Source organism: Grampus griseus (assembly GCF_964374135.1).
Source record: "Grampus griseus genome assembly, chromosome: 5".
NCBI lineage: Eukaryota > Metazoa > Chordata > Mammalia > Artiodactyla > Delphinidae > Grampus > Grampus griseus.
Window position 1 is genome coordinate 78,241,062 of NC_138998.1, and position 21,777 is coordinate 78,262,838.

The 21,777-nt window shown below is 40.1% G+C and overlaps 1 protein-coding gene across 1 annotated transcript in view; it reads right to left on the reverse strand.

The window, feature by feature from the left end:
* CFAP91 (cilia and flagella associated protein 91) overlaps positions 1-21,777 on the reverse strand; it is a 145,398-nt gene that overhangs the window by 15,915 nt on the left and 107,706 nt on the right. Inside the window, exon 17 of the mRNA XM_082655585.1 lies at positions 3,579-3,731. Within this exon, the coding sequence (XP_082511711.1) occupies positions 3,580-3,731 (152 nt within the window). The 3' untranslated portion in view covers position 3,579. The remainder of the gene's footprint in view (positions 1-3,578; positions 3,732-21,777) is intronic.

The following is a 21,777-nucleotide window of genomic DNA, read 5'->3' on the forward strand; positions in this document are numbered from 1 at the left end:
AGCTGATAACCTTGTGAGAATTGCCTTGTATGTTGCTTTTAAGGTTTTTTTGTTTGTCTTTAATTTTGGTCAATTTCATCACTGTGTGTCTTGGTGTATCCCTTCTTGGGTTTATTCTGCCTGGGACTCTCTGCACTTCCTGGATTTGGGTGACTGTTTCCTTTCCCATGTTAGGGAAGTTTTCAGCTATTATCTCTTCAAATATTTTCTCAGGTCCTTTCTCCTTCTGGGACCCTTATAAAGCAAGTGTTGGTATGTTTAATGTTGTCCCAGAGGTCTCTTATACTGTCCTCATTTCTTCTCGTTCTTTTTTCTTTATTCTGTTCCACAGCAGTGATTTCCACTATTCTGTCTTCCAGCTCACTTATCTGTTCTTCTGCCTCAGTTATTCCTTCTCATATATCTTTCATTTCAGTTATTGTATTGTTCATCTCTGTTTGTTCTTTAAAGCTTCTAGCTCTTTGTTAAACAAAGATCTTCTCAATCTGTGCCTCCATTCTTTTTCTGAGATCTTGGATCGTCTTTACTATCATTACTCTGAATTGTTTTTCAGGTAGACTGCCTGTCTCCCCTTCACTTAGTTGTTCTTCTGGAGTTTTATCTTGTTCCTTCATCTGGGACACATTCCTCTACTGTCTCATTTTGTCTAACTTTCTGTAATTGCAGTTTCTGTTCCGCAGGCTGCAGGGTTGTAGTTCTTCTTGCTTCTGCTGCCTGCCCCCTGGTGGATGAGGCTAAGAGGCTTGTGTAGGCTTCCTGGTGGGAGGGACTGGTTTCTGCCCAGTGGTGGGTGGAGCTGGCTCTTGTCCCTCTGATGGGCAGGGCCATGTCAAGGGGTATGTTTGTCAGGCAACTGTGTGCTCAGGAAGACTTTAAGCAGCCTGTCTGTTGATGGGTGGGGCTGTGTTCCCACCCTGTTGGTTGTTTGGCCTGAGGTGTCCCAGCAGTGGAGCCTACAGGCTGTTGGGTGGGGCCAGGTCTTGGTGAGAAAATGGTGGCCTCCAGGAGGGCTCACGCCAATGAGTACTCCCCAGAACTATTGCCACCAGTGTTCTTGTCCTTGCAGTGAGCCACAGGTGCATAACTCCACAGGAGACCCTCCAATACTAGCAGGTAAGACTACCCAGTCTCTTACGAGGTTACTGCTTTTCTCCCTGGTTCATGGTGCACATGAGATGCTGCGTGCACCCTCCAAGAGTGGAGTTTCCCCCAGTCCCGTGGAATTCCTGTGATCAAAACCTGATGGCCTTCAAAGCCAGACTCTCTGGGGGCTCCTCCTCCCATTGCCAGACCCCCAGGCTGGGGAGCCTGACATGGGGCTCAGAACCTTCATTCCTGTGGGTGAACTTCTGTGGTAAAATTGTTTTCAAGGTTGTGGGTCACCCACCTGGCGTGTATGGGATTTGATTTTATCATGCTCCTCCTACCATCTCGTTGTGGCTTTTTCTTTGTCTTTGGATGTAGGGTATCTTTTTTGGTAAGTTCCAGCATTTTTTTGTCAATTCTTGTTCAGCAGTTAGTTGTGACTTCAGTGTTTCCCTAAGAAGAGGTGAGCTCATGTCCTTCTACTCTGCCATCTTGTCTCAGCTGTGTGTCTAGGCTCATTGTTATTATTTTTATTATTGCCTTAAGTTAGCCCTCATCATCTCCTGTCTTCCACCAGAAAGCTGGGTCTGTTTGTTTATATGTCCAGAGAATGCTGTGATGATATGCTGTCCAGATCACTGTTTCAGGACCAAGGCACTCAATTCTTCATCTGCTTGGAGAATTGGCTAGCAATGGCTTGCACCTGAGCTCTTCCCAGTGCATGCTCTCAGCTTCCTTCCCTCACTCTCCAACATCAACCATATAGGGAGAGACCCAAGGGACCTGACAGAGGAAATGGATTTCTAAGGCTGATTTTTAACAATAATAAGATAGATAGGCAAAAGGCTTTGATCCTTGAGTTTATATTATATAGAATAGTATATAACATTATATGTAAATACATGGCTTATATCTTCAGTGATTTCAGAGGTTATTTCATTATTAATGAAAAACAAAGGATTTTCTGCTGTAATTTACAGCCATAGTTTGTTATTTAAGAATTATCAGTTTTCCCTCTGCTCTCTTTCTTAACTGCCCCCTCATCTGAAACTTCCTACCATGCGCCTCTCTGATACTTAAGGTCCCAGTAGATTTCCCTGCAGAAGGTCTCTTGGTCACATGTTCATGGGTAAACCTCAAGTGAAGCGAAATTATTTGTATAAGATTATATAGTTAGAGGTAGAGCTACCAACACCCAAACCTTCTCAATGCCAGATGCAAATTTCCCCCAAAGCCTTAGTACCTTCCCTAACCTGAGAGCACACCCTCAAGGCCAAAATAGCAGATGACGTGCCTCTACCGTGGGGATGTTAAGGGACAAGGTAGAGGCAAAAGGTTCACTCTGTTTCCCCTTCTCATGAGAATTTTACTTTGAACTGACCCTCTAGCTCTGTTTTCCAGTAATGTGATAAGGTGGTACGTGTCAACTGGGTTACTAAGCAACACTACTTAAGGTAAAAATGACCCCTGATTGGAACTAGCATCTGACTTGGAGGAATTATAAATAAGTTATTAATACCTAACAGGAAACTGTAACTTTCAGGTTTCCTAAGTGTGCTGACTTTTGTAACTGGGCAAATCCATTTGGGGGGGGGGGCGGCCCTGGAAACTATGCTGATGGAATTATTACAAGAGATACTGGTCCAGGAGCATGTAAACTCCTGCACCCACCCAATGCACCTGGTCTCTTTTCCTTGCACCTGAGCTTTGTAACCTGGGGGCTAAAGGAAACAGCTATGTGGTCTTCTGTGTGGATTCAGTGAGAGCTCCCACAGGAAGAGAAACACCTGGTGCTGCCCTGCTGGAAGCTGTGGGTCCTGTATTATATCTGTCTTTCTGAGTAGATTGATACTCAAATCATACCAAATATGGCCTATTAGTCTTGTGAGTATGAATGTTCAGTTGCACCTAAGACCAGGCCCCTGGTTGATACTGCAGAGGGCATCAGGGCTAGAATTGGGCAGGCTGTGCCTCATGCCATGTTTATAGCTAGAACAGTGCGATGTGGAGTTAGACAACGTAACCCCTAAGAACAAGCTTTTTTTTTTTTTTTAGTAACACTGACACATTTTGTAGCTTTATCTGTGATGGCATACAGTCATATGCTAAAAGAACCTATAAAAGTAACTTTGAGTCCTGTTTTCTGGTCACAAGAGTCTAGTTTCTGTCATATCAACTCTGTTCTCTAACAACTTTCAATAGCAGATTCCATAACCCAGATGAAATGCACTGATTTTTTCCCCTGTATTCCCCCATTCAATCTGGGCTGCCACAATCAGACAGAAAGAAAGCATGAGGACACTTTTTTCTTGACCCTGTAGTGGAAACCTTAGCAAACAGTAACTGCTTCAGGCCTGTCAAATAGATGCATGAAATGCACCAATTTAAGTGGGAATGCTTCATTTTCCACATTATGATTGTTAGAGAACAGCGCAAAGCTGAATGAGGCTGCTTGTCCTCCTCTCTACTTCCAGATGAAAAATCAAACTCACCTTAGCTGTTTTGCTCATTTTCAGTTTCTCCCTCAAGTAGCTCAGTGTCTGATGCTTGCTGTTGCTCAACACAATGCTTCTGGAGCATGTCTTCCGTGTGCCTGTGGATGACCTTATGGGCTGCGAGGATGTGCTTCTGCTGTGCGTTCCTCACTGTGCCAAAGGGACAGAAGACTTATTACTCTGGAAGTCGGAACATATCATTCCCAAAGATTCTCAAGAGAGTAGTGACAGAAATGATAACTTTGCAAACCACATATTCTCTTACTTAAGGCTGACTGGATTAAAGAAAAATTACCTGCTGTCTGTTTTGGAAGGATACATTCCAAGGGTAACTCAACCCAAATCTTATTATTGCTGCTCCCCCTGTTCCACTCTCTGCTCAGTCCGGTCATGCTCCTCCCCACCAGGTTTGCCTCCATTCTACTGCTTAGCAGCTTCCCTCACCTGGAGTGCCTGCATTCTAAATCCTGCCCTTCTGCAAAGCCCAGCGCAAGTCCCAGCTCCTCCAGGAAGTCTCCTTTGACTGAGTCAGCCCACATTTACCGTGACCACACTTGAGTTTGTACAGACCTGTTCAGCACTGAAGTACTTCATGTGAGTTACATTTTGTTTACCTAGATTGTAAATGACATAAAGGTAAAGACCTTGTTTCATACTTCTCTTTGAGCCTTAGTCCCTAATATGAAGAGTACTTGTTGAATGATGAGTTTCTGAGCTCACGGATTTAAAAGCTGGTCCTAGTTCCATATTCTAAGAATATTTATTACCAAGACTTAGTACATTAAGCATCCTGTTTGCCTTGGAAAGAGGTAATTGTGATGATGATGATGACAGCAGTTAGCATTTGTCCTTACTTTGTGCCAGGCACTGTTTTAAGCAGTTGGCATATACTTATTCATTTAAGCCACCCACAACCCTAAAAGAGAGTAGTATTAATATCCCCATTTTCAGATGTGGCAACTGAGACACAGAGAGATTAGGTAATTTGCCTAAAGTCATACAGCTAGTAAAGCATAATAAGCAGTACTGTGGATTCTATGCTATTGAGGTGTCAGCTAGTTTATATAGGGTAAATCACATAGCAACTTACAACACTTCAGAGCAGTATGGTTGAAAGAATGGGGACTTTGGAGCCACACAGACCATGGTACAATCTGCATACTGTATAATGTCTCTAAGCACCAACTTCCTTAACTGAACTATGAGAACACATCTATAGATGTTGTAAGAAATTAAAATAAGGTATTTCTAAAAATGCTTAGTACATTGTCTGGAACTTAGTATGCATTTACACCTTGGTAGTTACTATTATTTTCATCTGAATAAAGATCTTCAATGTCATTCCCCTCCATGAACTTTTAGAAAAATGAGAGTTGGTGGATTAGGAAGACTCTGAGCTCACCTCCTCTCACACCAAAATTACTATTTACAGAGAAACTACTGATGAGAAAGACCAAAACCTACCAGAAAAGACCTCTACAACTAAAGATACAAAGAAAGAACCACAATAAGATGGGTAGGATGAGTGGGGTTGTGGTATAGTCAAGAGCCGTACCCCTGGTAGGCAACCTACAAACAGCAAAATAACTAGAATTGAAGAGGTTCTCCCCAAGGAGGAGGGGTCTGAACCCCACATTGGGCTCCACAGCCCAGGGGTCCTGCACTGGAAAGATGAGTACCCACAATATTTGGCTTTGAAGGCTAGTGGGGCTTTCTTTCAGGAAACCCTGTGGGCTGTGGTATATAGAGACTCCACTCTTTTTTTTTTTTTTTGCGGTACGCAGGCCTCTCACTGTTGTGGCCTCTCCCATTGCAGAGCACAGGCTTCGGACACTCAGGCTCGGCGGCCATGGCTCACGGGCCCAGCCGCTCCATGGCATGTGGGATCTTCCTGGACCAGAGCACGAACCCATGTCCCCTGCATCGGCAGGCGGACTCTCAACCACTGCGCCACCAGAGAAGCCCAAGACTCCACTCTTAAAAGGTACACACAAAATCTTACACACTGTGGCACCCAGGGCAGAAGCAGTAATTTGAAAGGACCCTGGGTCAGACCCACCCACTGATCTTGGCGAGTTTCCTGGGGTGGTAGGAGGCAACTGGACCTCACCCTGGGGACACAGACACTCATGGTAACCATTTTGGGGAGCTTTTTCTACCACATGGACACAGGTGCTGGTGAGCACCATTTTGTAAATGGTGCTCTAGCTCATCAGCCTCAGGACCCAGTACCGCCCACACCCACCAGCCTGTAGGCACCGGTACTGGAATGCCTCAGGCCAAGCGACTAGCTGGGCAGGGACACAGCCCCACCCACCAGTGGGCAGGTTACCTTAAAACACCTTGAGCCCACAGCCACTCATGGACATGGCCCTGTCCACCAGAGCACACAAGCACTAGAACTGGGACCCCCCAGGGCCTGCAGCAAGAGACGTTGGGACCTGGCTCAACCTATCAGTAGGCTGGCACCAACCCCAGACCTGCTGGGCCCCAGCCCCACCCACCAGCAGGCCAATACCAGCTCTGAGACACTTTGGGCCCCTCAGCCAGCCTCCGCAGAATCTGGACCCACTCACCAGACATGGAATGGATAAACAAGGTCCTACTGTAAAGCATAGAGAACTTATATTCAATATCCTGTGATAAACCATAATGGAAAAGAATATAAAGAGAATGTATATATATGTATAACTGAATCACTTTGCTGTACAGCAGAAATTAACACAACACTGTAAATCAACTATTCTTCAATAAAAAAATAAGGCAGAACAACAAAAAAAGGAACTCTAGAGGACGGATGAACAGAGTGAGAAGTTAGAAGTTTTAACAGAGTTAGAAAATATAAAGAACCAAACAGATGAAAATATAACTGAAATGAAAAATACACTAGAAGGAATCAACAGTAGATTAAGTAATACAGAGGAATGGATCAGCAAGCTGTAAGGTTAGTGGAAATCATTCAAGCTGAATAGAAAAAAAGGATAGAAATGAGGACAGTTTTTTAAGAGACCTCTGGGAAAACATCACACATACTAACATTTACATTACAGGGGTCCCAGAAGGAGAAGACAGAGAAAGGGACGGAGAACATATTTGAAGCCAAAACAGCTGCAAACTTCCCTAACCTGTGAAATGAAACAAACATGCAAGTCTAGGAAGCACGGAGGGTCCCAAACATGATCAACCCAAAGAGGACCACACCAAAACACTCTGTAATTAAAATGGCAAAAATCAAAGATAAAGGGATATTATTAAAAGTAGCAAGGGAAAAGCAACAAGTTATGTACTAGGGAACTCCCATAAGGCTATCAGATGACTTTTCAGCAGAAACTCTGCAGGCCAGAAAAGAGTGGCAAGATATAGCTGAAGTGATGAAAGGGAAAACCCACAACCAAGAATACTCTACTTGGCAAGTCTTTCATTCAGATTTGATGAAGAGATCAAAAGTTTTACAGACAGGCAAAAGCTAAAAGAGTTCAGTACCACCAAATCAGCTTTACAAGAAATGTTAAAGGGACTTCTCTAAGTGAAAAAGAAAAGGCCACAACTAGAAACATGGAAATTATGAAAAGAAAAAGCTCATTGGTAAAGGTAAGTATAAGGTAGTAAAGTTAAGGTAGTAAATCAACCACATACAAAGCTAGTAGGAAGGTTAAAAGACAAAAGTAGTAAAATCACCTATATCCACAATAAGCCGTTAAGGGATACATAAAACTAGATATAAAATACGATGACAAAAACAGTAATTGCAAAAAGGGAGGGGAGTAAAAATGCAGAGTTGTTAAAATGTGTTTGAAATTAAGAGATGAGCACTTAAAATAATCATATATAGATACAGATAGACAGATACAGATAGACCTATCTATATATACATCTATGTATAAACCTAATGGTAACCATAAACCAAAAATCTATAATAGATACACACAAAAAAAGAGACAGGAAGCCAAACAACACTGAAAACAATCATCAAATCACAAGGGAAGAGGAGGAAAGAAGAAAGGAACAAAAAAGAGTTACAGAAAACAACCCCAAAGCAATTAAAAAATGGAAATACCTACCTGTCCATAATTACTTTAAATGTAAATGGAATAAATTCTCTAATCAAAAGACATAGTGACTGAATGTATACAAAAATAAAAGCCATATATATATACTGCCTACAAGAGACTCAGTTGAGATCTAAAGACACAGACTGAGAGAGAGAGGATGGAAAAAGGTATTACATGCAAAAAGAAATCAACAAGAAGCAGGGGTGCAATACTTAGATAAAATAGACCATTAAAACAAAGACTGTTAGGAGAGCCAAAGAAGGAGACATTACATAATAATCAAGGGATTAATCCAAGAAGAAAATGTAACAGTTGTAAATATATATGCACCCAACATAGGAACACTAAACATATATTAACAGACATAAAGGGCGAAAATCAACAGTAGCACGTAATACTAGGAACTTTGTGTGTGTGTGTGTGTGTGTGTGTGTTAAAGAATTTACTAATTTATTTAACAACAAGATCTATAATATGGGCCCCTCTGTCACAGGCAATGAAAACAGGCAATCCCTACTGAGGAATGAAATTATTCAGAAATTTATCTGCAACGAAATACAAACAGATTTTCTGTAAGAATAGTTTTCATCTAGAAATTTACATGTTTATAGAAAACCCACAGACATTTTAATCTTTGCTCTCTCTTTTGACTCCATCCAGGTTTCCAATACAGTCCCATACATGTGAACCTTCAAGTTGCAAACTTTCAAAGATGCGAAAATGCCCCGTGTGCCAATTGTTGTACTCCTCTACTGTACTTTTTTTTTTTTTTTTTTTGTGGTATGCAGGCCTCTCACTGTTGTGGCCTCTCCCGTTGCGGACCACAGGCTCCGGATGCACAGGCTCAGCGGCCATGGCTCACGGGCCCAGCAACTCCGCAGCACATGGGATCCCCCTGGACTGGGGCACGAACCCACGTCCCCTGCATCAGCAGGCGGACTCTCAACCACTGCGCTACCAGGGAAGCCCTTCTACTGTACTTTTTGAAGTACTGTACTGTAAGATTAAAAATGTTTTCTATATTTTTTGTGTTTTTAATGTATTATTTGTATGAAAAGCATTATAAACCTATTACAATACAGTACTATATACCTGATTGTGTTAGTTGGGTAACTAGGCTAACTTTGTTGGACTTAAGGAACAAATGGGACTTATGAACGTGCTCTCGGAAGGGAACTCGTTTGTATGTAGGAGACTTACTGTACTAGGGACTTTAACACCCCACTTACATCAATGGACAGGTCATCCACACAGAAAATTAATAAGGAAACAATGGCCTAAAGGACACACTAGACCAGATGGACTTAATAGATGTTTATATAGAACACGCATTCCAAAAGCAACAGAATACACATTCTTTGCAAGTGCACATGGAACATTCTCCAGGATAAATTACATGCTAGGCCACAAAACAAGTCTCAGTAAATTTAAGAAAATTGAAATCTTATCAAGCATCTTTTCTGATCACAGCTCTATGAGACTAGAAACCAAGTACAAGAAAGAGCAGCAAAAAAACATGTGGAGGCCAAACAATATGCCACTAAACAACCAATGGATCACTGAAGGGATCACTGAAGAAATCAAAGAAGAAATTTTTTAAAAATACATGGAGACAAATGAAATAAAAAATGCAGTGATCTGAAATCTCTGGGATGCAGCAAAAGCAGCTCTAAGCGGACAGTTTATAGTGTGATACAAGACTACTTCAGGAAAGAAAAGTCTCAAAGAATCTAACCTTAAACCTAAAGCAACTAGAAAAAGAAGAACAAACAAAAGTTAGCTGAAGGAAAGAAATTATAAACATCCATGCAGTAATAAATAAAATAGAGCCTATTTCTAAAAAAGTAGAAAAGATTAATGAAACTAAGAGCTGTTTCTTTGAAAAGATAAAATTGATAAATCCTTTATTCAACTCATCAAGAAAAAAAGAGAAGAGGTCCAAGTAAATAACATCAGAAATGAAAAAGGGAAGCAACTATATGCCAATAAAATGGACAACCTGGAAGAAATGGACAGATTCTTGGAAAGGGATAACCTTCCGAGACCGAACCAGGAAGAAATAGAAAATATAAACAGACCAATCACAAGTAATGAAATTGAAAATTAAGAAACAAAAGTCCAGGACCAGATGGCTTCACAGGTGAATTCTATCAAATATTTAGAGAAGAGATAACACCTATCCTTCTCAAACTCTTCCAAAAATTGCAGAGGGAGAAATACTCCCAAGATTATTCTACAAGGCCACCATCACCCTGATACCAAAACCAGACAAAGATGTCACACACACACACAAAAATTACAGACCAATGTCACTGATGAACAAAGATGCAAAAATTCTCAACAAAATACTAGGAAACAGAATCCAACAACACATTAAAAGGATCATACACAATGATCAAGTGGTATTTATCACAGGGAAACAAGGATTCTTCAATTTTATGAAAATCAGTGTGATATACCATATTAACAAATTAAAGAATAAAAACCGTATGATCATCTCAATAGATGTAGAAAAAGCTTTTGACAAAATCCAACACCATTTATGATAAAAACTCTCCAGAAAATGGGCATAGAGGGAACCTATCTCAACATAATAAAGGCCATATATGACAGACCCACAGCAAACATTCTCAATGGTGAAAAACTGAAAGCATTTCTTCTAAAATCAGGAACAAGGATGTCCACTCTCACCACTATTATTCAACATAGTTTTGGAAGTCCTAGCCATGGCCATCAGAGAAAAAAAATAAAAGCAATATATATTGGAAAAGAAAAAGTAAAACTGTCACTGTTTGCAGTTGACATGATAATATACCTAAAAAATCCTAAAGATGCCACCAGAAAACTGTGAGCTAATCAATGAATTTGGTAAAGTTACAGAATACAAAATTAATACACAGAAATCTCTTGCATTCCTATACATGAACAACGAATGATCAGAAAGAGAAATTAAGGAAACAATTGCATTTACCATTGCAACAAAAAGAATAAAATACCTAGGAATAAACCTACCTAAGGAGGCAAAAGACCTGTACACAGAAAACTATCAAACACTGATGAAAAAAAATCAAAAAGATGACACAAACAGATGGAGAGATATACCATGTTCTTGGATTGGAAGAATCAATACTGTGAAAATGACTGTACTATCGAAAGCAATCTACAGATTCAATGCAATCCTTGTCAAATTACCAATGGCATTTTTCACAGAATTAGAACAAAAAATTTTACAATTTGTATGGAAACACAGACCCTGAATAGCCAAGCAATCCTGAGAACGAAAAACAAAGCTGGAGGAATCAGGCTCCCCAACTTCAGACTATACTACAAAGCTACAGTAATCAAGACAATATGGTACTGGCACAAAAACAGAAATATAGATCAATGGAACAGGATAGAAAGCCCAGAGGTAAACCCAGGCACTCATGGTCAATTAATCAATGACACAGGAGGCAAGGATATACAATGGAGAAAAGGCAGTCTTCAATAAGTGGTGTTGTGAAAACTGGACCAACTACATGTAAAAGAATGAAATTAGAACATTCTCTAACACGATACACAAGAATAAACTCAAAATGGATTAAAGACCTAGAATGTAAGAGCGAATACTATAAAACTCTTAGAGAAAAACAAGCAGAACACTCTTTGACATAAATCACAGCAATATCTTTTTGGATCCACATCCTAGATTAATGAAAATAAAAACAAACATTAAAAAAATGGGACATAATTAAACAAAAGCATTTGCTTTTTGAGCAAAGGAAACCATAAAAAAAAAAAAAGACAACCCACAGACTGGGAGAAAGTATTTGCAAATGAAGCAAGTGACAAGGGATTAATCTCCAAAATATACAAACAGCTCATGCAGCTCAATATTAAAAAAAACAACCCAATCAAAAAATGGGCAGAAGATCTAAATAGACATTTCTCCAAAGAAGAGATATGGATGGCCAAAAGGTAGATTAAAATATGCTCAACATCACTAATTATTAGAGAAATGCAAATCAAACCAACAATGAGAGCTTGGGGAAGACTGCGGAAGAGTAAGATGTGGAGATCACCTTCCTCCCCACAGATACATCAGAAATACATCTACACGTGAAACACCTCCTACAGAACACCTACTGAACGCTGGCAGAAGACCTCAGACCTCCCAAAAGGGAAGAAACTCCCCACGTACCTGGGTAGGGCAAAAGAAAAAAGAAAAAAACAGAGACAAAAGAATAGGGACGGGACCTGCACCAGGGGGAGGGAGCTGTGAAGGCAGAAAGGTTTCCACACACTAGGAAGCCCCTTCGGGGGCGGAGACTGCGGGTGGCAGAGGGGGGAAGCTTTGGAGCCATGGAGGAGAGCGCAGCAACAGGGGTGCGGGGGGCAAAGCGGGGAGATTCCCGCACAGAGGATCGGTACCAACCAGCATTCACCAGCCCGAGAGGCTTGTCAGCTCACCCGCTGGGGCGGACGGGGGCTGGGAGCTGAGGGTCCAGCTTTGGAGCTTAGATCCCAGGGAGAGGACTGGGGTTGGCTGTGTGAACACAGCCTGAAGGGGTTAGTGCACCACAGCTAGCCAGGAGGGAGGCCGGGGAAAAGTCTGGACCTGCCGAAGAGGCAAGAGACTTTCTTCCCTCTTTGTTTCCTGGTGCGTGAGGAGAGGGATTAAGGGTGCTGCTTAAAGGAGCTCCAGAAACGGGCACGAGCTGCGGCGATCAGCTTGGACCCGAGACGGGCATGAGACGCGAAGGCTGCTGCTGCCACCACCAAGAAGCCTGTGTGCAAGCACAGGTCACTATCCACACCACCCCTCCAGGGAGCCTGTGCAGCCTGCCACTGCCAGGGTCCCGGGATCCAGGGACAACTTCCCCGGGAGAACACACGGCGCGCCTGAGCCTGGTGCAACACCACGCTGGCCTCTGCCGCCGCAGGCTCGCCCCACCTCCGTACCCCTCCCTCCCCCGGGCCTGAGTGAGCCAGAGCCCCCGAATCAGCGGCTCCTTTAACCCCATCCTGTCTGAGCGAAGAACAGACGCCCTCCGGCGACCTACACGCAGAGGCAGGGCCAAATCCAAAGCTGAGCCCCTGGGAGCTGTGAGAACAAACAAGAGAAAGGGAAATCTCTCCCAGCAGCCTCAGGAGCAGTGGATTAAATCTCCACAATCAACTTGATGTACCCTGCATCTGTGGAATACCTGAATAGACAATGAATCATCCCAAACTGAGGAGGTGGACTTTGAGAGCAAGATTTATTATTTTTTCCCCTTTTCCTCTTTTGTGAGTGTGTATGTGTACGCTTCTGTGTGAAACTTTGTATAGCTTTGCTTTTACCATTTGTCCTAGAGTTCTGTCCGTCCGTTTTTTTTGTTTTACTTTTTTTAAAAAATTTTTTTAATAATTATTTTTAATTTAATAACTTTATTTTATTTTACCTTACTTCATTTTATTTTATTTTATCCTCTTTCTTTCCACGTTTTCTCCCTCTTACTCTGGGCCGTGTGGATTAAAGGCTCTTGACACTGCAGCCAGGAGTCAGTGCTGTGCCTCTGAGGTGGGAGAGCCAACTTCAGGACACTGGTCCACAAGAGACCTCCCAGCCCCATGTAACATCAAACAGCAAAAATCTTCCAGAGATCTCCATCTCAACACCAACACCCAGCTTCACTCAACGACCAGCAAGCTACAGTGCTGAACAACCTATGCCAAACAACTAGCAAAACAGGAACACAACCTCACCCATTAGCAGAAAGGCTGCCTAAAATCATAATAAGGCCACAGACACCCCAAAACACACCACCAGACTTGGACCTGCCCACCAGAAAGACAAGATCCAGCCTCATCCACCAGAACACAGGCACTAGTCCCCTCCACCAGGAAGCCTACACAACGCACTGAACCAACCTTAGCCACTAGGGACAGACACCAAAAACAACGGGAACTACGAACCTGCAGCCTGCAAAAAGGAGACCCCAAACACAGTAAGATAAGCAAAATGAGAAGACAGAAAAACACACAGCAGATGAAGGAGCAAGATAAAAACCCACCAGACCTAACAAATGAGGAAATAGGCAGTCTACCTGAAAAAGAATTCAGAATAATGATAGTAAAGATGATCCAAAATCTTGGAAATAGAATAGACAAAATGCAAGAAACATTTAACAAGGACCTAGAAGAACTAAAGAGGAAACAAGCAATGATGAACAACACAATAAATGAAATTAAAAATACTCTAGAAGGGATCAATAGCAGAATAACTGAGGCAGAAGAACGGATAAGTGACCTGGAAGATAAAATAGTGGAAATAAATACTGCAGAGCAGAATAAAGAAAAAGAATGAAAAGAGCTGAGGACAGTCTCAGAGACCTCTGGGACAACATTAAACGCACCAACATTCAAATTATAGGGGTCCCAGAAGAAGAAGAGAAAAAGAAAGGGACTGAGAAAATATTTGAAGAGTTATAGTTGAAAACTTCCCTAATATGGGAAAGGAAACAGTCAAGTCCAGGAAGCACAGAGAGTCCCTTACAGGATAAAACCAAGGAGAAACATGCCAAGACACATTAGTCAAACTGTCAAAATTAAATACAAAGAAAACATATTAAAAGCAGCAAGGGAAAAACAACAAATAACACACAAGGGAATCCCCATAAGGTTAACAGCTGATCTTTCAGCAGAAACTCTGCAAGCCAGAGGGACTGGCAGGACATATTTAAAGTGATGAAGGAGAAAAACCTACAACCAAGATTACTCTACTCAGCAAGATTCTCATTCAGATTTGATGGAAAAATTAGAACCTTTACAGACAAGCAAAAGCTGAGAGAGTTCAGCACCACCAAACCAGCTTTACAACAAATGCTAAAGGAACTTCTCTAGGCAAGAAACACAAGAGAAGGAAAAGACCTACAATAAAAAACCGAAAACAACTTAGAAAATGGGAATAGGAACATACATATCGATAATTACCTTAAATGGAAATGGACTAAATGCTCCCACCAAAAGACACAGACTGGCTGAATGGATACAAAAACAACACCCATATATATGCTGTCTACAAGAGACCCACTTCAGACCTAGGGACACAAACAGACTGAAAATGAGGAGAAGGAAAAAGATATTCCATGGAAATAGAAACCAAAAGAAAGATGGAGTAGCAATTCTCATATCAGACAAAATAGACTTTAAAATAAAGAATATTACGAGACAAAGAAGGACACTACATAATGATCAAGGGATTAATCCAAGAAGAAGATACAACAATTGTAAATATTTATGCACCCAACATAGGAGCACCTCAATACATAAGGGAAATACTAACAGCCATAAAAGGGGAAATTGACAGTAACACAATTATAGTAGGGGATTTTATCACCCCACTTTCACCAATGAACAGATCATCCAAGATGAAAATAAATAAGGAAACACAAGCTTTAAATGATACATTAAGCAAGATGGACTTAATTGATATTTATAGAACATTCCATCCAAAAACAACAGAATACACATTTTTCTTAAGTGCTCATGGAACATTCTCCAGGATAGATCATATCTTGGGTCACAAATCAAGCCTTGGTAAATTTAAGAAAATTGAAATTGTATCAAGTATCTTTTCTGACCACAATGTTATGAGACTAGATATCAATTACAGGAAAAGATCTGTAAAAAATACAAACACATGGAGGCTAAACAATACACTATTTAATAACGAAGTGATCACTGAAGGAATCAAAGAGGAAATCAAAAAATACCTCGAAACAAATGACAAAGAAGACACGACAACCAAAAACCTACGGGTTGCAGCAAAAGCAGTTCTAAGAGGGAAGTTTATAGCAATACAATCCTACCTTAAGAAACAGGAAACATCTCGAATAAACAACCTAATCTTGCACCTAAAGCAATTAGAGAAAGAAGAACAAAAATACCCCAAAGTTAGCAGAAGGAAAGAAATCATAAAGATCAGATCAGAAATAAATGAAAAAGAAATGAAGCAAACAATGGCAAAGATCAATAAAACTAAAAGCTGGTTCTTTGAGAAGATAAAATAGATAACCCACTAGCCAGACTCATCAAGAAAAAAAGGGAGAAGACTCAAATCAGTAGAATTAGAAATGAAAAAAGAGAAGTAACAACTGACACTGCAGAAATACAAAAGATCATGAGAGATTACTACAAGCAACTCTATGCCAATAAAATGGACAACCTGAAAGAAATGGACAAATTCTTAGAAATGCACAACTGCCAAGACTGAATCAGGAAGAAATAGAAAATATGAACAGACCAGTCACAAGCACTGAAATTGAAACTGTGATTAAAAACCTTCCAACCAACAAAAGCCCAGGGTCAGATGGCTTCACAGGCAAATTCTATCAAACATTTAGAGAAGAGCTAACACCTATCCTCCTCAAACTCTTCCAAAATATAGCAGAGGGAGGAACACTCCCAAACTCATTCTACAAGGCCACCATCACCCTGATACCAAAACCAGACAAGGATGTCAAAAAGCAAGAAACCTACAGGCCAATGTCACTGATGAACATAGATGCAAAAATCCTCAACAAAATACTAGCAAAGAGAATCCAACAACACATTAAAAGGATCATACACCATGATCAAGTGGGGTTTATTCCAGGAATGCAAGGATTCTTCAATATACAGATATCAATCAATGTGATACACCATATTAACAAATTGAAGGAGAAAACCCATATGGTCATCTCAATAGATGCAGAGAAAGCTTTTGACAAAACTCAACACCCATTTATGATAAAAACCCTGCAGAAAGTAGGCATAGAGGGAACTTTCCTCAACATAATAAAGGCCATATATGACAAACCCACAGTCAACATCGTCCTCAATGGTGAAAACCTGAAAGCATTTCCACTAAGATCAGAAACAAGACAAGGTTGCCCCCTCTCACCACTCTTATTCAACATAGTTTTGGAACTGTTAGCCACAGCAATCAGAGAAGAGAAGGAAATAAAAGGAATCCAAATTGGAAAAGAAAAAATAAAGCTGTCACTGTTTGCAGATGACAAGATACTATACATAGAAAATCCTAAAAATGCTACCAGAAAACTATTAGAGCTAATCAATGAATTTGGTAAAGTTGCAGGATACAAAATTAATGCACAGAAATCTCTTGCATTCCTATACACTAATGATGAAAAATCTGAAAGTGAAATTAAGAAAACACTCCCATTTACCACTGCAACAAAAAGAATAAAATATCTAGGAATAAACCTACCTAGGGAGACAAAAGACCTGTATGCAGAAAAGTATAAGACACTGATGAAAGAAATTAAAGATGATACAAATCAATGGAGAGATATACCATGTTCTTGGATTGGAAGAATCAACATTGTGAAAATGACTCTACAACACAAAGCAATCTACAGATTCAATGCAATCCCTATCAAAGTACCACTGGCATTTTTCACAGAATTAGAACAAAAAACTTCACAATTTGTATGGAAACACAAAAGACCCCAAATAGCCAAAACAATCTTGAGAATGAAAAATGGAGCTGGAGGAATCTGGGTCCCTGACTGCAGACTATACTACAAAGCTACAGTAATCAAGACAGTATGGTACTGGCACAAAAACAGAAATATAGATCAATGGAACAGGATAGCAAGCCCAGAGATAAACCCACACATATATGGTCACCTTATCTTTGATAAAGGAGGCAGGAATGTACAGTGGAGAAAGGACAGCCTCTTCAATAAGTGGTGCTGGGAAAACTGGACAGGTACATATAAAAGTATGAGATTAGAACACTCCCTAACACCATACACAAAAATAAGCCCAAAATGGATTAAAGACCTAAATGTAAGGCCAGAAACTATCAAACTCTTAGAGGAAAACAGGCAGAACACTCTATGATATAAATCACAGCAAGATCTTTTTTGACCCACCTCCTGGAGAAATGGAAGTAAAAGTAAACAATTGGGGCCTAATGAAACTTCAAAGCTTTTGCACAACAAAGGAAACCATAAATAAGACCAAAAGACAACCCTCAGAATGGCAGAAAATATTTGAAAATGAAGTAACTGACAAAGGATTCATCTCCAACATTTATAAGCAGCTCATGCAGCTCAATAACAGAAAAACAACCCAATCCAAAAATGGGCAGAAGACCTAAATAGACATTTCTCCAAAGAAGGTATACAGACTGCCAACAAACACATGAAAGAATGCTCAACATCATTAATCATTAGGGAAATGCAAATCAAAACTACAATAAGATATCATCTCACACCAGTCAGAATGGCCATCATCAAAAATCTATAAACAATAAATGCTGGAGAGGGTGTGGAGAAAAGGGAACACTCTTGCACTGCTGGTGGGAATGTGAGTTGGTACAGGCACTATGGAGAACAGATTGGAGGTTCCTTAAAAAACTACAAATAGAACTACCATATGACCCAGCAATCCCACTACTGGGCATATATCCTGAGAAAACCATAATTCAAAACGAGTCATGTACCAAAATGTTCATTGCAGCTCTATTTACAACAGCCCGGAGATGGAAACAACCTAAGTGTCCATCATCGGATGAACGGATAAAGAAGATGTGGCACATATATACAATGGAATATTACTCAGCCATATAAAGAAACGAAACTGAGCTATTTGTAATGAGGTGGATAGACCTAGAGTCTGTCATACAGAGTGAAGTCAGAAAAAGAAAGACAAATACCGTATGCTAACACATATATATGGAATTTAAGGGGAAAAAATGTCATGAAGAACCTAGTGGTAAGAGGAATAAAGACACAGACCTACTAGAGAATGGACCTGAGGATATGGGGAGGGGGAAGGGTGAGCTGTGACAAAGTGAGAGAGAGGCATGGACATATATACACTACCAAACGTAAAATAGATAGCTAGTGGGAAGCAGCCACATAGCACAGGTAGATCAGCTCGGTGCTTTGTGACAACCTAGAGGGGTGGGATAGGGAGGGTTGGGAGGGAGGGAGACACAAGAGGGAAGAGATATGGGAATATATGTATATGTATAACTGATTCGCTTTGTTATAAAGCAGAAACTAACACACCATTGTAAAGCAATTATACTCCAATAAAGATGTAAAAAAAAAAAAAAAAAAACTACAATGACATACCATCTCACACCAGAATGTCTGTCATCAAAAAGTCTACAAACAGTAAATGCTGCAGAGGGTGTGGAGAAAAGGGAACCCTCCTACACTGTTGGTGGGAATTTAAATTGGTACAACCAGTATGGAGAACAGTATGGAGGTTCCTTAAAAAACTAAAAATAGCACTACCATATGACCCAGCCATCCCACTCCTGGGCATATATCTGGAGACAACCACAATTCAAGAAGATACATGCACCCCAAGTTCATTGCAACACTATTTACAACAGTGAAGACACCGAAGCAACCTAAATGTCCATCAACAGAGGAATGGATAAAGAACATGTGGTACATATATACAGTGGAATACTACTCAGCCGTTAAAAAATAATGCCATATTCAGAAACATGGCATTATCATACTAACTGAAGATTATCATACTAACTGAAGTCAGACAAAAGACAAATATCATATGATATCCCCTATATGTGGAATATAAAAAAAAATGATACAAATGAACTTCTTTACAAAACAGAAACAGGCTCAAACTTCAAAAACAAAGTTATGGTTACCAAAGGGTAAAGATGGTGTGGGGGGGATAAATTAGGAGTTTGGGATTAACACACTACTATGTATAAAACAGCTAACCAACAAGGACCTACTGTATAGCATGGGGAAATGTACTCAATATTCTGTAATAACCTATGTGGGGAAAGAATCTGAAAAAGAATGGGTATATGTATATGTATAACTAAATCACCTTGGTGTACACCTGAAACTAACACAACATTGTAAATCAACTATATTCTAATATAAAATAAAAATTAAATTTAAAAAACAAACAGAAGGATAAAAGCCATATGATCATCACAATAGATGCAGAAAAAGCTTTTGACAAAATTCAACATCCATTTATGATAAAACGTCTCCTCCACAAAGTGGGTGTAGAGGGAACATACATCAACATAAGAAAGGCCATATATGAATTAAATGAAAAATGAATTAAACACCTAAATGTAAGAGCAGAAAGCATAAAACTCCTAGAAGAAAACACAGGCAGAACACACTGACATAAATTGTAGCAATATTTTTTGGCTCTGTCTCCTAAGGCAAAGGAAAGAAAAGCAAAAATAAATAAATGGGACCTAATTGAACTTAAAAGCTTTTGCACAGCAAAGGAAATCATTGACAAAATGAAAAGACAACCTACTGAATGGGAGAAATATTTGCAAATAATAAGACCAGTAAAGGATTATTATCCAAAATATATAAATAGCTCACACAACTCAATATCAGAAAAACAAACCCAATTTAAAATGGGCAGACGACTTGAATAAACATTTTTTTTTGGCCGTGGCATGCGAGATCTTAGTTCACCTGCCAGGGATCAAACCCACACCCCCTGCAGTGGGAGTGCAGAGTCTTAATCACTGGACTGCCAGGGAAGTCCCTTGAATAAACATTTTTTTAAAAAGAAGACATACAGATGGCCAACAGGCACATGTAAAGATGCTCAACATTGCTAATCATCAGAGAAATGCAAATCAAACCCACAGTGAGATATCACCTCACACCTGTCAGAAGGGCTATCATCAAAAAGACCACAAATAACAAATGTTCGAGAGGGTGTGGAGAAAAGGGAACCCTCATGCAATGTCAGTGGGAATTTAAATTGATGCAACCACTTTGGAGAACAGTATGGAGGTTCCTCAAAAAAGTAAAAATAGAACTACCATATGATCCAGCAGTCCCACTCCTGGGTATGTATCTGAAGAAACAAAAATACTAATTGGAAAAGATACATGTACCCCAATGTTCATAGCAGCATTATTTACAATAGCCAAGAAATGGAAGCAACCTAAGTGTCCATTAATAGAGGAATGGATAAAAAGACATGGTGTGTGTGTGTGTGTGTAAACACACACACACACACACACACACACGCACACACACAATGGAATACTACCTAGCCATAAAAAGAATGAAATTTTGCCATTTACAACAACATGGATCAACCTGGAAGGTATTATGCTTCGTGAAGTAAGTCAGACAAATACTGTATGTTTTCACTACATGTGGAATCTAAAAAAATCAAACAAACAAATGAATTTAACAAAACAGAAACAGATCTTCAAATATAGAGAACAAACTAGTGGTTACCAGTGAGGAAAGGGGAAGTTGGGAGGGGCAAGATAGCGGTAGGAGATTAAGAAGTACAAACTACCACATATAAAATAAATAAGCTACAAGGATATATTGTAGAGCACAGGGAATATAGCCAATATTTTATGATAACTTTAAATGGAGTATAATCTATAAAATTTTAAATCGCTGTGTTGTACACCTGAAACTAATATAATGTTATAAATCAACTAGACCTCAATAAAAAATTTTTTTTTAATTCATCCAAATAAAAATTAATAATGAGATATCTCAAACGGTCTGTATGTAATATTACTTAATTTGGGGTAAAGAGTATAACACATGGATGTCTTATTTGGAACGAGAAACAAAAGGCCCTAGTGTGTGCTCCCTGTCCAGGTGGCTTTCTTCGTTTGGGCTACATCCACACAAAGGGAAGAAGTTAGGACTTGCCCAGCTTGCCCACAGACAAGTCCCACTGATTCCTTTACATCTCGTGCCCCCTCCAGCTCCTTCCCCTCAGAGCCAGGAGAATCTGGGGAGGGGGGTCACAAACTAGTAACTATTAAACAGAGGATTTCCCCCCTCCTTCAGTTCCCTCAGGTGGAATTGATCTGAAGCAGGTTGGCCTCACCTTGGACAGAGGAGAAGGAGCAAGGAGTTGCATATTTTCTTAAGGATCTAGAAAACATAAGATCCCTTTTATAACATAAGGTGATAGAAAAATATTATTTGATTTAATTTAACAAAATTAAATTTTGTTGGTAGAGGCACTATCATACACTGTTGATGGGAGTATGAATTAGAACAATCTTTTTGTGGGGGCAGTTTGGTGGTATCTATCAAAATATAAAACACACATACCTTATTTCCAGCACTGTACTGCTAGGAGTTTACTCTCAGAAGCATGACCAG